The 16,302-nt window shown below is 41.0% G+C and overlaps 1 protein-coding gene across 6 annotated transcripts in view; it reads right to left on the bottom strand.

Moving 5' to 3' along the window:
• NEK7 (NIMA related kinase 7) overlaps positions 1 to 16,033 on the bottom strand; it is a 74,658-nt gene extending 58,625 nt beyond the window's left edge. For 2 of the 6 annotated variants that reach the window (XM_065072401.1, XM_065072402.1), the window contains exons 1-2: positions 15,823 to 16,033; positions 3,638 to 3,722 (exon numbers count right to left, since the gene is read on the bottom strand). In XM_065072401.1, the coding sequence (XP_064928473.1) occupies positions 3,638 to 3,694 (57 nt within the window). In that variant the 5' untranslated portion in view covers positions 3,695 to 3,722; positions 15,823 to 16,033. Of the gene's footprint in view, positions 1 to 3,365; positions 3,441 to 3,637; positions 3,723 to 14,905; positions 15,316 to 15,355; positions 15,563 to 15,822 lie in introns of those variants that run through there. The other 4 variants (XM_021294019.2, XM_005498803.3, XM_021294024.2 and 1 more) reach the window with 4 other exon arrangements.
• Positions 16,034 to 16,302: the final 269 nt, after the last annotated feature.

The raw sequence follows: 16,302 nt of genomic DNA, 5'->3' as shown, positions 1-16,302 counted from the left end.
TCTAATAAGCAGCTAAGAGTGGAGAGGGACAGGTTTTTCCTAATTGGGCTTTTCTGCTGAAGAACTCATGTCACACATTTTAAAAAATATTCAAACAGGTTCCTTCTGCAAGGATTAACCTATAAAACCAAGCTCTCTCAGGTTGAGAGAGAACATTGTGCAGATTAATAGCCAACAATAAGATGAGACACAGCAGCAGAAAAATTATTTTATCAGAGAAGTTACCAGTGAAATCCCAAAGAAAACTGCACCATTCAGTATCTATACTCAAGCAATAAAGTTTCTTTACAATCCAAACTTATCCAAGACAACCAGCTCAAAATATGACTGCAAAGCCTTGCAGATTATTCTCTAGTTTTCCACCCTGGTACTCAGTACTAGCATCCCAAGGCTAGTGATCAGAAACTTAATTAGAAATACAACCCCTAACACAGAGAATCATGATATTTACATTAGCTATTACCACACAGGAAAAAGATCTACAAAATATTATGGAAAAAACTTCCTTGAAAAGCTAAACTGATTTGTCGGTCACCATCAAAAAGAAAGCTGGACATTCTGAGGAAAAGCATTTGAATGAAAGAGAAAACAAAGTGATTCTCTACTTAAGTCTATTGGGTGTGTGTTGAATACTGCACAGACCTCTGGCCCCTTGTCTTGAGTGGAATACAGGGGAACTAGAGAACAAAGAGCACAGGAACAATGCTGAGATACGCAATGTCTTCTGTAAAAGGGGAGACTTGATTCACTACTGATCAATTTCTTTAGGGGAAAAAACCCAAACCAAAACAACAACAACAACAGCAACAAAAACACACACAAACCAAACAGTAAGGGATCTGTTCTGAGTTTTGTTTATCAGGTCTAGTAACAGTCACATTTTTCTCTCTTCAGATGCTAAAAAGTTCCCAGTTCTGCTCAAGGAAGTTCTAGAATTTGAAGTCTACTGTATCAGACTACTAATCTATATTTTCCTACCTTCTTGCATAATCCTTTTTACAATATGTAAGAGGTTTGGCAATACTTAGACATCTGCACTTTCAAAAATGTCCTTGTGCTGTAACGAAGTACAGTGGTTTAACTTTGTAGGTAACAGATGTCACAGTCATAGATTTCAGGCACTTAATTCCAAATAGAAAATGTGAGCTTCTAATTGCACTAGTTGGAGGCCAGTAACCAGCAGTGTACCTCAGGAGTCAATACTGGGTCCAATCCTGCTCAACACCTTCATTAACGATCAGGATGACAGGGCAAAGTGCACCCTCAGCAAGTTTGCCAACGACACAAAACCGAGAGGAATGGCTGATGCACCAGAGGGTCACGCTGCCATCCAGAGGGACGTCGACAGGGCAGACAAATGGGCTGACAGGAACTTCATGCAGTCCAACACAGGGAAGTGCAGAGCCCTGCACCTGGGCAGCAATAACTCCATGCACCAGTACCTGCTAGAAAACAGCTTTGCAGGCCAGACCCAAGGGTCCTGGTGGACACCAAGCTGAACGTGAGCCAGCAACGTGGCCTTGCAGCAAATAAGGCAAATGGTATCCTGGGCTGCTTTAGGAGCAGCATCACCAGCAGGTCAAGAGATCCTTCCCCTCTACTCAGCACTGGTGAGGCCACACCTGGGGCACTGTGTCCAGCTGTGGGCATCAATACATAAGCACACTGGAGAGAGTCCAGCAAAGGGCCATCAATTAACAGTAATTTAACTTGCTACAAATATCAGCACATATGAGTACACTACAATGACCAAGGGAATTAGAAGATATTCAAAGTTTATCAAAACCCAACACACAATTCTTCATAAATCATTACCTTGCCTCTTGCTCATAACCTGCTGTACTTTCAATTCTAGTTCTTGCTTCTCCTCAATGTATCAGCAATCAGTAATCTCTTTTCATTACTAATTTTTACCATAAGCATGCACTCCATTAGTAGAGAAATCCTTAAGAATTAAAATATGTATCTGGCTCACAGGAAAAACAACCTGGATTAACAAAATGAGAACATCACTGAATGACTATTTCAGTATTAGTCTGGCAATATGACTATCAGAGATGCTTGCTCCCCTTAACTCTTTATCTCTTGAAATACAAAACAGTCAATATTCTGGTGCCAGTCCAGCTCAGATTCGCAAACCCAAAACTTTTTGTCTCAAGAAAAACCAAGTAACAAAAATCATGCCTTGTGCAGTTTACACAGTAATTGATTTTTAAAAAAAAATACTGAGATTATGAAAATGCTTGACAATCAAGTGGAGGCAAGAATAAACACTAGTTTCTGCTCTTGTAGAAAGTGTCTAGCTAATAACAGCAGTATCGCTATCAGGCTGTCCTTAGCTTACTGCAGGGGAAATTGGTTACCTGTACATGAGCTGTGTCACTTGGAACTGTAATACTAGAAGCATATTTTACTAGTATAAATTCAGAAACCAAATTTCTAGTTTAGAATAATATTCCTAAAATTCAATCAGTCCTCCAAAAGTTGATTCTGTGAATCAGAAACAGGTATTCAAATACTCAGATGAGGAAACATGACACCTGTTTGTAGTCAGCATATAGAAAACATGGGAAGGTTTCCCAGAAATACAGAGTCCTTAATCAGCTGTTCTATTTTCTCTTTAGTCAGGAAAGAAAAAAAGCTGTAATAATAATGGTGACCCTTTATGATACTCATAAAACAAATGTTAAGTATTCTTTCATTTCAAAATTACAAACTTATTTTCTCAAAATGTCTGTATGCATTGCTATACATTTTCATACATTGCTATAAATTTCTGTTTTGCGTTGTTATAAAAGCATTGGTATAAATGCTACTAAATCCAGATTTTTTATCACAATGCTATTCTAAAACAACTGGAGCTAAGGAAAGCTGGTTATTGTAACTTCACTAAGTTACACAAGTTGGAATTCACCTCAGGTTTTGTAAAATAAAAGGCACAAATGTCTTATCACCTATGCTGTCAACAAGAAAATTTTAAAAATTAGGTTCCAGCTTTGTAAAGAACTGTCCAGCTTTTATCTTTGAATGGTCACTGCAGTAAATATTTTTAGGGCATTCCTTTATAGGCTCTTGCACTTCAAATAATTACCTCCTAAAAGTGTCAAAAAGCAGTATCCCAATATTACCTCTTATCAGCTAATCTTTATCTTTTGTTTCACACCATCAATGCATATCCAAACATTAAATTCATTATGCATCTTCTTTTGCAACAGAACTACAGTTACTGGGAATTTCTCTTGCCTGGTTTCTACAGGTAACAGCTCTAATTCGTATAGTAACACCATCAGGAGGTGTAAGATGAGAAAGTTGAAGGTAACAGTCTGAAATAAATATGGTAATTCTGATAAAATTTTGAAACGTACAGTGTTAAACAGCTCACCATTTCTCAGGGAAATTGCTTTCATCTTTGCTTCCTACTCCCACTCCAACTCCAAACCCTCAACGTTGGTAAAGCAGTAGGAGACAAAAATGAAAATTATTTATTTTCTATGAAATAATTTCAAGATCACCATAATACATTCTATCTGTCTATAGATTCTTTGTCCCCACAAAAAAATAATGTTTTCTAATTTCTCTCTTTTTCTGTTTAAGAAATTATAGCATCTGCTCTTGAGCAACTGTTAAAAAAAAGTACCTGTGGCTGAAACTGTGGAGCAGTAGGCCCCTGCATGCCTTGTGACTGTTCATCCATTCTGTCACGTCAAAGTGTCCCTTATGTCCTGAAAAGATAAATACAGTTATTACAATGTAACTCAACCTGTATTCATGATCAATGAACATCACCAAAAGAACTGAAGACCTTTCTCATTTGCATGCTTGAGTTTACTAACATTTAACTATTCCAACCCTGCACTGTTTTTGGAAGGAAGCTTTCACTCCTCCACTTAAAACTGTCATCCCATGCCATTCTAGTACCGTCAGCTATTTGTCACACCAAACCACAGCCATCCTCCAGAGAGACTAAGGGGCCCCATGGCTTTGCCTTCCTCTCCTTAGTATTCCTGCATCAGGCATACAGACTGGGATTTTCTGTTGTTTTGTCTCAGTATTAGCTGTGATTAATCCAAAGATAAGAGAAAAAGCACTTTCAGGCAGGTCAGAGGAAAAAAAAATAAGTTATCTAACTGAGGTGAGAGGCAGAGGAAGACTTGCACAGATTTCTAAGACTGTCAGAATGAGCAGGGTGACAAAGGGGGAAACAGCCAGCAGATACACAATGAATGCAGAGCAGTGGCAAGGACATCTTTGCACCAGCCCTAGGACACCAATACTGACAATTCTTGCAAGTTCTCTGACATCTCCTGTAAAACTTCCCCACCAAGGCAAAAAGTCACAATACAACAGAACTGAAAATTAAACTGTTGTCACAAGACTGCACCCAAATTCTCCAGTTTTCACAGAGGTTTATGTAGTTAAGGCAAATTCTGGAGGAGACATGCATGGCAAACTTAAGGGATCTTCTACTAGTCTCTTGCTGTAGATATCTTTCTACCACTGCCAAGAATCCAATTATTATTTTCTGAAGTGCTATTTTGAAGAGTCTGACTGGAAGTATTTCGGAATTTGTCTCTTTCCCCCCCTCCCCTTTCTTTTTTGCTTTTAAATTTGGGGAAAGGGTAGAAGGCAGAGAAGCCATATCATTAACAGTGCCAGTGGCTCTGTCCTCTGTGGCTTGTTTTTATATTAAGAGGAAGCAAAGTAAAGAGGCAACAAATATGTTCTACCATAGGAAGCATGGAACATCTCTAACTTATGCATTTGTTGTTGCTTTTGCAAAGGAAAGGCAAAGATCAGTATTTTCTCTCCATATATGTGAGTTCTTTCATTTTTTAAAACTTGTTTTTGTCTTTGAAGACTGCATGATAGATTCACATTTTAGAGTAATTTGGTATTTTGATCATACAAAATACCAAGGATGCAAAATGAATCTTTTGTACTATCTGCCAATATAAGCAAGAATTAGATTCTGCTGCTTGAAGACTGTTTTCACAGTGAGGCATGCCTTTCACCTTGATAATCAACTCCAGAGGTCAAAACATAGTAGCATAATATTTATCATCTTTAACTTTAAATTGAGACAATAATTATTACTCTTCCAAAGATGGTTTTCAAGTTCCAATTTACGGTGAAAAGACACTAAAAATACCAAAGAGTCACTGCTTGTTTAAAATTGAAAAGCTAATACAAAACACACTTAAATGTGACATGTCTATCACCTCTTTAAACAAGTAATGCGATGACCTCCTTCTGCAAATCCATCACCATGATATACATTGGTTCATGGAAAACAGATGAAGTGAGAGGCGAGTCAACTATACCATCACCACTCAAAACTTCCAAAATGCCAAATACAACTAATGTTTTTAAACACCCTCACACTGATCATGTAGGAGGAAAGGACTCCTTGCCTTCACCATACTACTTGCAAAGATATGAACAGTGAAAGATTCTGAATCATTTATCTTGCAAATATTAGTTTCATCATTTTGAAGATGCGAATCATTTGGACTCAGACCAACCTGCCCAAAATAGTAATCATAGGAACACAAGCATGTATGCTAAATCTTATACTTCAATTGTGGTTACTAATACTTTGCAGGTATAAGGCGATTTTTGGTTAACTATTAATGCTTTAACTCTTTGTCTTTTTCAGTCGATCAAAACAGTAGGTGCCAACTACACAGAAAGGATGCTGGACTAAGTACCTGGGGATACAGACAACAAGACCAATGTTTTCATTTGAAACTGCAACTTCATAGCAACTCCCTTAACTGACACTATTTACTCCACACACTGAGCCAAACATACAGCAGATGGAAGCTAAGTACTCACCAGTAAGTTAGCTTATCACACCACAACTGACTGAACTGGGAATAACCCCTTCTTTCTTAATGCACAGGCCTCGCTGTCCTTATTCACTTCCTTAGCATCCACCTGTCAAGGCTCCTTGACATCTGCCTACACACCTAAAGATCATGCAAAGACACAAAGCAGCCCAAATTGCAATGGTGCGTTCCCACACCCCATCAGAAGCTCCCATCCCAGTCAGCACCCAGCTTTCCCAGTGATTTCCAGCCACCTCCTAGAAGAGAGGTGAGACTGCCCACTGCTCCGCTAGTGAAACAGAGCAGAGGGACTACTGAAAGGGAAACAGAGCTCATCACTGACGTTCCACTGAAACACATTCTTAAAATAACATTTTTAAAATTAAAAAAAAAAAATTATATACCTGGAAAAAACCTGAAATCCTTGTGACTTTAGGTCTTGCAAATAAGTCCTTACAAACATGATCAAAGTATTTAAGGAGAAAAAGCTTAAATGCACTGACTAACCACATGAAACATCATAGCTCCAGGTCCATAAACCATTCACATTGAAATACTTTTCAAGGTACTCAGGAAATAATGTTACTACTTTAACAGATGGCTGTTCTACAACAACAACAAAAAACAATGTTTTCCTGTAGAAAACATCATTAATAGTCTCAATGATACATGGTTTTCATTAGCTACATTTTATATACTATTGTTTGTTAATTTTGGATCTTACGTGGGCACATTCAATAATCAATGTCAAAGACGACACAGCTATACTTTTAAAAAAGGATATACTTCAAAGAATATTCAGAGTACGACAATTTTGCTGGGAATCTGAAAATCACAGTCTTTTTTTCTGCAGAATATAGATGTAACTACTTCACATAATTGCTAACACAGAGAAACACAAAGTTACAAGGTTCACAATGTGCTGATCAGGCACATGGTCAACTTAGCTGCTGTTCACAAAGAACAGAACATACTATGTTTACTTCTGGATTACACTGTCAATTAAGGCAGGTATTTTTAGTTTTTACTATAACCATTATATTATTTTAGTTAGCTTAGAGCCAAGGCCCTCCAGAAACAACTATCCATTTAACACCACACATATTCCTTACATTTTGGTGTCAACAAGTTAGATTGTTCAGCATTAACACACATTTTAAATGGCATATTTAAAATCTTTCAACTACTGTTACTAACTAAATTCAAAGACAAGGATCATACTCAGCTGAGGGAAAAACACACCACCACACCCCCTCCACACACATATATTAATACTAGCTTCCATATAAGAACACAGGCTATAGGGATATTCCCATTTGCTTGTATCACATGTTGACTCTCAGCTACCCACAGTGCAACTTAAATCTAGGTAGAACATTCAAATAATCACCCTGGTTGAAACAATGCAAACAAACAAACACACACAAAAAACACAACAAGAAATACCACACAAATCACACACCACCACCAATCATGTGCTCTGGAAAAAAGGGATTAGATTTCTAAACGCCTTACTGAATGTCCAAAACAAAAAGTAACACACAATCACCCATTCCAGCACATGGGTGTTAATCCCAGCACTTCATGCCACAGAGCCCAAGCTCTGCTCTCCGACGTGACGACAGCTCCCAGAGGAAAGCCACACACCTTTTGGGAGGAGACAAACTTTAGACCCTTTTTTCCTTTGCTACCACAGCTATAACAGCTTGATCCTTGAGCTTGATGCAAGCAGCTTACAAAGCAGGCATCCTACTGCTTTATAAAACATACTGCCTTAACAGTCATTCGTTACCTCTTCTGAGGAAAAACATCAGCTGTTTGGACCTACCTGGCATTCTGGTCAAACCTGGCCCACACTTTGTCAGCTCACTCTCTTCAGCACCCCTCCAACACTGGCACCAGGGTGCAGGTTGCAGTTTATGAGTTATCAAAGTGATTTTAAAAGCAGGGCCTCAGGACTCACTCTGGGAAGGTCCTGAATGAAGCCAGAGAATGTTGGCAGCTGTAAACTGGGCATAGCAACTTTACCAATCATGTTATATTTCACAACAGCACAGCTATGTGTTTTTCAAAGAAATAGGAAGTCATAAGTCATGTCCATAAAGCAAACTAACCTGAAGTCTAAACCTATCATAATTCTTTAACATTAAAATGTAATTTTTTCCTGGTGCTCTGCATTAACCATTGAAGAGAATAAATGTGTATGTTTGGACGCCGTAATAGAAACATTTTACTTGCAGAGTGAAAGTCACTTCAGTTTCATAGATAATATTTTTAGTGCATTCCTAAAGACTGAGGAATACTTAGAAAGCAGCAATCCCCACACAGGACCCCACAAGCAGCTCTCAGAACCATGACATGCCCAAAGCCTTTATCCACTCCTATATCGGTATATCTCCAACAAGCACAACAAAAACACACCCACCAGTTTACCTAAAATTCTGCTCTTTTGCTTCAAATTGGTTTTGTTGTGGTCCCTCACCCACCCACCCTGGACTGTAACTGGAAAGATGAAACTCATGTGGGTTGTAGTTTAAGTCCTAAAACACATTTCAATAAGTTATTCATCTGCCTTTATACCACTGGCATTCCAAACTCCTATTTAATATGAGCATATTTAACAGGAGTAGCAAGAGATTCTAACTGGAAAAATAAAATCCAAATTAACAGGAATGACAGCACTGTGCATATGCAGCACCTTTTCAGTAAATTATTCCTAACACAGACTATAAAATTAAATCTAGTTAAATATTCCACATTATTATGCCATTCATTCATAAAGTTACACACTCCACTTAAAGACAGTATTAGAAATGGTGAAATAATGCTGAAATTCTTTCAATATTTAAAACTAATAGCCAGTCAATGCCTTTCTACTAGACTTTATGATCTGTGACTGGTCATCCTCATGCCCAGACCACATTGTCCATGTCTCAAACATACTAAACTTTTTATTGGTCTGCTGTTAATCACAAATTACAAGAAACATACAATCCACAACGTAACATAGTCAATAAAACAGCGACTTATTTAATTTATAGTTATACTGCATATACTGCAATGTTGCTGATTAACTTCTCATTTATACAACGAACCAAGTATTTTATATATATATATATATATATATATAAAAAACAATTAACACACTAGTTCGTTTTTCTCACTCAGTGAAAAGCTATGTTAGATACATATATTAACAAAGCAAAATGCATTTAAGTTGACACTCAACTGAACTCTGACAAGACAACCAAGGCCTTAATTGGCAAGGGGTAAAGCAAACTGAAAACTGGAAGATCAAGCTAGACATTGTCACGGTACAATCTGTCATTTATTCCTATTAGTATACACACATATACACACATTATGTATATGCATAAAAATATATAAGCATGCGCACACATATACACATGTGTCTATGCATAATAATATATAAATATGCACACAGATATATATACATGTCTATGCATATTTAGATTATGCATATGTAGCTACATGTGTTTATACACAGAATACTTACTCTTAGCTGACAGTGGCAAAAATGAAATATTTGCTTCATATTGTCAAAAAAAGTGTCTTCTAACATGAAAAATATGTATTTATTTGTAGAATTCTCTGCAGAAGCATCTGCATCAAAGCTGTATTTGCAACTTCTAAAGCGCTGAAAGTCATTGAATATAAATGTATATCCAGAAGTAGGAATAGTTTTAATTTTATAAATGGCTCCTAGAAGCCTTTAATTTTTTTTTATATGCTACCAGATCAATATTCCCTGTGGGATGACAGGACACTCCTCCCCTCTGTATGGACAGCCTTGAATGTCAACACAAAATTTCTCAGCACTTGTTAATCTAAAAGTAACTACCATCTATCTATGTGGAAACAACTAATATTGAATTTCGCCACAAACTTACGTCCAAATTCCCTACGCATAGGCAGTCCAGTCAAAGAAGCCAAAAACCACACAGGTAGTTAAGCTGGGTTAGGAGTTGCTTTTAGCAAGAAAAGAAGTAACCATACTTTTTGATAAGTAGATTTTACTTGTAAGTGAATACAGTAAGAGCCAATATGCCATTTTCTCATCCATCCATTCCAATTTATCAGGCGTATTTTCATTCCAACCCTGAAAAGCCAATCACCATCATTCCCCACCTACTAACGGTTTCTTTCTGTCAGTGCTGCCTGACTAAAAGATGAAAGTCCAAGCTCTTCTGCCCCTCCATTCATTTGCACAATTTAAGAAGTTATATTTTGTTTACTTCTCCCTCTCCATTTCAATCATGTCACTCCAGTAGATTGCTTGTCTTGCAAGGTGCTCCCGAAGGGTTGTACATGCACTGACTTGCCCTTTTTTGAACTGTTAGGTATTTCATAGAACTGAAGAACTACCAGGAACTGAAACTGCTCAGGCAACAGGCTTCTACATTTAACTTGTGTTCACCTGAAAAGAAATTTGATAACTCTACTTCTTCATACTGAGTAGCCAGTTATAAAGGATACATTTAATTCCCCGCAAAACTTTACATTGTGACGTGATCACAATCCATGTATGGTATCTAACCACAGCACTATCAACAAAGCAAATCCTGAGCCCAGATTATGCTCTGTTAGGATGTGGTTTTAGGACAGTGTGAACCAATTACATGATGCTGCTGCTTCCCCTGCCTTCAGCCATGCCTTCCACATCCTCTTCCTCCCAGCAGTGTTCCTGTGGCTACCCTGACTCCTGGGAAGGTAACTGAAGTGAGCTCAAGACGAACCCTGACAACAAGTGACTTTTTTTCTAGTTCAGTTCCCTGAATCATTCCATAGCAGAGACAAGGACACAATGTGATAGCAAAAGACAGAGGGGAAGACATAGCTGAGGGCAGAGCTGTCCTAACTTAGATCAGTGAAATCTACCATCAAATTACATCTCTAATGTGAAATTGTACAAGCCAATCTAATAGCTCAGTGGCACCAAAGATCTTGTATTCTCTCCCTTCTCTGCCACATGACCCTGAGTAGCAATCTTGAACACTTTGGACCTTTTGCTGAGCTGATTTAATTCCCTAATGCAGCTGGGTGTACATTCTGCAAGCAGTGAACTAAATCAATGCATATGGAAGTCTACTCCTACTTAATTTTCCTCTGGCATTCAGAAGTTCAAAAATGGAATACATAGGAAGGATTTGTGGAAGAAACAGTATATCTCTGCTCTGGCAACAGCACACTAGTACAAGAGCTCACCACATTTCACCTTACTTCACCTTTGGGTAGAGATGTCAACAAGTAGCTTCCTGCCATAGGTATTTTGAATTTAAGTAAGAGCCAGCACGTAGTGAACATTTATTCAACGCCAAGCTGAGAGTTTTGTCAGCAAAATACTGCACGGGGTACGCAGAAATAGGAAACAAAATAAACAGAAGGAGAATAAACCAGGGTAACAAGCCAAATTGCAAAAAGGTGCAAAGATTTTTCAGAGAAAGGAAGATAAGACATGGTTTGGAAACCCTTACCACCCCAAAACCTCAAGAGCCCAGCACACAGAGAGGGAAAAGAGGAGACCTTTCCCTAATGAAGTGATAGTTTTAAATGCACATATAAATTATTCATAAGGAGATGCTGAAGAGATATACTGAAAGTATAAACAGCTGAGCTCCACATATGGGTTTAAAAAGATGCAGGATAAATCAAAAGGCTGGAAGCATTGTCAGGTAAGCCAGTTATTGCTAGGCACAGGAGGAAAAACACCCATTTTGGAAAATGGGCTACATACAACTGTGCTACAACCATGGCTGGTAACATCCACATTGCCATAGGTGAAGTTAGAACACATTTAACACTAAATTCCACCTAATCCTTAAATAAATGTCTAAATATCTCAGAAACCAGTGCAAAAAAAAACATTGTGATATCACACTGCAGGTGTTATGTGTACATTTGCAAGCTGAAAAAACAAATAAATCTGTAGTATATATTTTAAAATCTATGCTACCCCAAAGATGCCGAAATTAATGAAGCACTATGCAGAATCAGAAAAGAAATGGCAGTCATATTTAACAGGCTTTCTACAATTCTCTAACGCTACCTTTGAATCCTGAAACCACACATGGCAGTGGCAAGTAATCCAGGATTCCTGGGTCCAGGAGCAAAGCAGCCAGCACACTCACTCCAGAAGCCAGCCAACATTCAAGTTCACAGCTCTTTCTATGTTTTACATTAAACCGCCACTGGCTGAAACATGCAATATCCACTCCTGGCTTTGGAGTATTCTCAATGAGCAGCTGTATATCTAGTCCTCAGCTTGCAGGCTGCTTGCTGCTCCTCTTCTAGAGTCCTACTTATCTCCATGGGCTTCACAAGCAGCTCCCAGACCTAACACACAGTTCCAAATTTCAGTCAGGGCAAGTACTAGAAGTTCGCTGCTGCAAAGACAACTCCTTTTTTGGATCTGCTCTCAGATGAGGATGAAAACGGTACAGAAGAAAGGCCTCTACAGGACAGAATGCTACACATTTTCCCCACAAGTTTTTACTTATTTTAGAATTAATTTTAAGTTCACCTGTGATATTTTTGCATTACAACTTTCAAGGAATCAATAATTATGTAAACTTTATACAATGACAACGGAAGATTAAAATGAACTGAAGATTGGCTCATCAACACTTTGCAGCACCTAACTCAAACCTCTCCCAAAGATTTCATCAAGGATCTAATCTGCAAGCTTTACATTACTTTTATGATATTTCAAAGCAATTAATCTGGTCCAACAGAGAGCAATAACTTCGTTATAAATCATTCCAAGCAGATTAAAGCAAAGAGGCCTGAATACAAACTCATGAATGCCAGAGAATGCAAATAGTCTATTTACTTTGTCACCCACAATCAACAGCAAGAAGTCATTAATATCACAAGATTAATTACATGCAACCAGTTTTTAACATGATTGTTCACAGCAATTTTTTACAAATTCTTCTTTGTAATGCCTAGTTTAAAAACTTATAACTAATTGCCTTACCTAAGCATGTGTTCTGTTTGACCAACAGGGAAAAATGGCACTTGAAATATACTGCGTATTTTCTAGCTACAAAAATCATGACTGAGTCACAGCTATGTTTCACATGCCAAAGACAAATGCACAGGATTATCCTCACCAGCAAAGCAACTCATTTTAATAGTATTGCTTCTCTTCAGCTTTTCAACTAACCTGGTGGGAAGAATCCTTTTAATACTTACTAAAAAGAAAACAGGTAGTGATGTGGTATTTCACGCTAGGGCTGAGTTCCTTCCCACATGGCCAGTGGGTCAAAGAGTGACAAACAGAGCAAACCAGTGCTCCAAAGACTGCTTTTATCACCACTTTGGTATTTTGGTCGGTTATTTTCATCTCTATTGCAAAGCACATGGAACATCGCTAAACGGAACAAATATTTTGGAAATTAGTCAGTAAGGACTATCCATAGTATTAACCTGCACAAGATAATCCCCTCCACTCCACATCATTCCTAAGCACTGCTCCTCAGGAATCAGGAAGGATTTTGCTATAAGCCTCAGATAATAAAAAAAAATTCCTTAGAGGTAGAGAAGAAATTATTGCAGTTGGACTTTTCCCAGGACACTTTCCAAGGTAACGTGAACTCATCCATGCAGCACAGATGTTTGGAACAACGTCAAACCCCAGAAGGCAACAAGGCATCAATGGCGATACAACTGAACATAGGGCTAGTGTAAATGCAGGATATTGTATGAAGTTTATTAAACACGGGGTTTTTTTTGCATGCATGAATAAATTGTATTTGTGCACAGAGACAATTTGGTGAGACAATGGACTGGCTGTGTTTTGTGCAACTGAGCTCAACTCTGCTGAACAATATAGGAAGGTATGGGTGGGCTATATGGTTCTGTCTTACAATTCAGAAGACACCACAGGACACAGTAAAACGAGCAACTGACTTCTTGCTTGTCATTTGAGTTTCTCACGCACTCACAGGCCTTCAGACGAACTCTAAAATGTTAGATTTTTTTCTTCTTCTTTGAAAACAAGTTTCTTTGGTGGGGATGACATTCTACTTGTCTAATTCTTGTAGACCTTGGAAGACAGTGTGATAAGTCAACCAAAAAATGGTTATTATTTGGCTAGAATTCCTTGATTTGTTCTCATTTTTTTTTCACTCCAATGACTAACTGTTATGCTGAATACAAGATATCTATGATAGAGGCAATACCTCTACCCTTACTGTGAAAATCTCTAAGTGTGCTTTAAGAAGTCAATTACCCAAACATCAGATATTTATACATAAACGTCTTCATGTTTTGAAATTAACAAACAGGTGTTCTTCATATAGTCTTTCCTCCAGTATTAAAAAGAAAATAAAAAACCCCAAACAAACACACACACACACCTGAAGGTCTTTAAGTTCTTACTTCAAAGCTGCTGGATGTAGCTTGTAAGTTTCCCTCTTTCCACAACCCAAAACAGTTTTTCCTTCCTCTGCCTAAGGTTTTCATGGCCCAGGAGCTAATAACTGCTTTCTGCTTCATTTTATCTCTCTCAAGATAGCCTGAGTCCAAAATTTCAAATACAGATATTTCCACAGCACTGCAACACTGAACTGTCTCCCACTTAGCCTTGAAAGTAAAATATTTTTATACTTCATTCTTCCTGATGTAGTGGAGCTGCAAACATCCACTTGACATCTAATTATCCAAAGTATCTACCTTACAGATTAACATAACTTTCACTGTTAATTTCTGCATCTCAAGCTTGTGATAAAACTTTTTACTGGAAATATATCCAGCACATTCAGTAAAATTACTATGCATGGTGACCTCCCCTGAGAAGCGAGGCTGCCATTGCAATCCTTGAAAACAGTGCTATCACCTCAATGGTGACAAAAGTTTAACATTCAGTTGGTGCAAGAAGCAGAAAAAAATAAGAAACAGTTTTTTTACAAAATCTAGCATCAAATCTTTGCGTGATTTAATGCACACATAGCCCAGCATCTTTTATCAGAAGTAGGTTTAACATCCCAAGTAGTTTTACCATTCAAGCAGCAATGTTCCTGACAAAATGTGGAACAAAACAAATCATATCCTACCCAAAGAACAATATTCTGAACTTCTGAATCCTAAATCCAAGCAGCTACAGTTCGCATGGGCACAAACTGGAACTGAGGGCCAGTACCAGTACAGCCGAGATCAGATGATAGAGAAGCACGGCCAGGAAGGGGAAGAAGCAGCAAACCCGGCAGCTGGAGGATGTCTCCCTGCCGCACTCCCGCTAGGCCTCAGCCGCACCGGGCGGGAGCGGCGGCGAACCCGGAGCTCCGGGAGGCTGGAGCGAACGGGAGGAGGGAACGCCGGCACCCGCCACAGGGGCCCTGACGGCCGGGCGCTGCAGGGCCGGGGCCGCGGTTGCTCCCGCCCGGGCCAGGGCTCTCCGGACACGCTGCCCGGGGTTCCCGGTGACGCCGCCGGTTTTACTCAGTGCGCAGCGACACCGCCCAGACGGGGCTGCCTCTCCCGGGGAGCATCCGCCCGACACCGACCTCCCAGGTGCGAGGCGGGCAGCGGAGCCTGGAGGAAGCCAGCTGGAAACGACGGGAAACACGACGGAACGGGCTCCGCTCGCGGTTTACCCCGGCGCTGGGCCAGGGGCCGCTCCCCAGAGCCGCCGCGGCGCCCGTCTGCGCCTCGTGCCGCGGAGCGGGGGCAGGTGCGAGACCCCCGCGCGAGCCGGCGCGCGGCCAGCCCGCCCCCTCGCGCGGCGCAGAAAGTTTCTCCGCTCGCGGACCCGCCGCGCTCCCGCCCCCTGCGCCGGGAGGAGCGGCAGCTGCCGCGGCCAATAGCACCGCGAGCGAGAGTCCCGGCGACCAATGGCAAGAGGCGGGACCCCCGGCAGCCGCCCGCGCAGCGCTGGGAGCGCCTCCCGGAGAGCGGGCGCGGCCGCTGGGACCCCCGCCGCGGCCCCGCTCCCACGCCGCCCGTGCGGCCGCCCCGCCGCGCCCCCGCTCACCGGGAAGCCTGGCTTTGCCGCTCCTGGCGCGGGGACCCGGAACCGGCCTCCTCTGCTCCCCGCCTTCTCAGGCCCGGGCCGGACCTGGTCGCGAGTGCCTAGCGGGGCTCCTGGTGGGCGGCTCGGGCACCCGCAGCGGCCCCGACCTCCTCTCCGCCCCCTGCGGCTCCGGCCGGGCCTGTAAACATCCCGGCATCCCCGAGGAGAGAGGCGGGGCGGCCGCCGGGCTCCGCCTCGCACCGCTGCTCCTCTCCCGGCCGGAGCCGAGGGGTCCGCCGGCGGCTCCGCGCCCCGGTGCTGCCTGCCGGGCAGCCGGGACCCCGCCGCGCCGTGACCGGGCCGCCCGGAGCAGCCGGGGCTCGGTTGGGAACCAGCGCGGAGGGGCAGTAGGCTGGGAAGTTTGCAGCCCGTGTGAAAATGACTTGGTTTTGAGACAGGCACTGTTCATCTGATGGATGTTTACACTGCCAACCACAGCGG

Source organism: Columba livia, chromosome 8 (assembly GCF_036013475.1).
Source record: "Columba livia isolate bColLiv1 breed racing homer chromosome 8, bColLiv1.pat.W.v2, whole genome shotgun sequence".
Classification (NCBI taxonomy): domain Eukaryota; kingdom Metazoa; phylum Chordata; class Aves; order Columbiformes; family Columbidae; genus Columba; species Columba livia.
The sequence above is the reverse complement of the archived record's forward strand: the minus strand, read 5'-3'. Positions and strand labels throughout refer to the sequence as shown.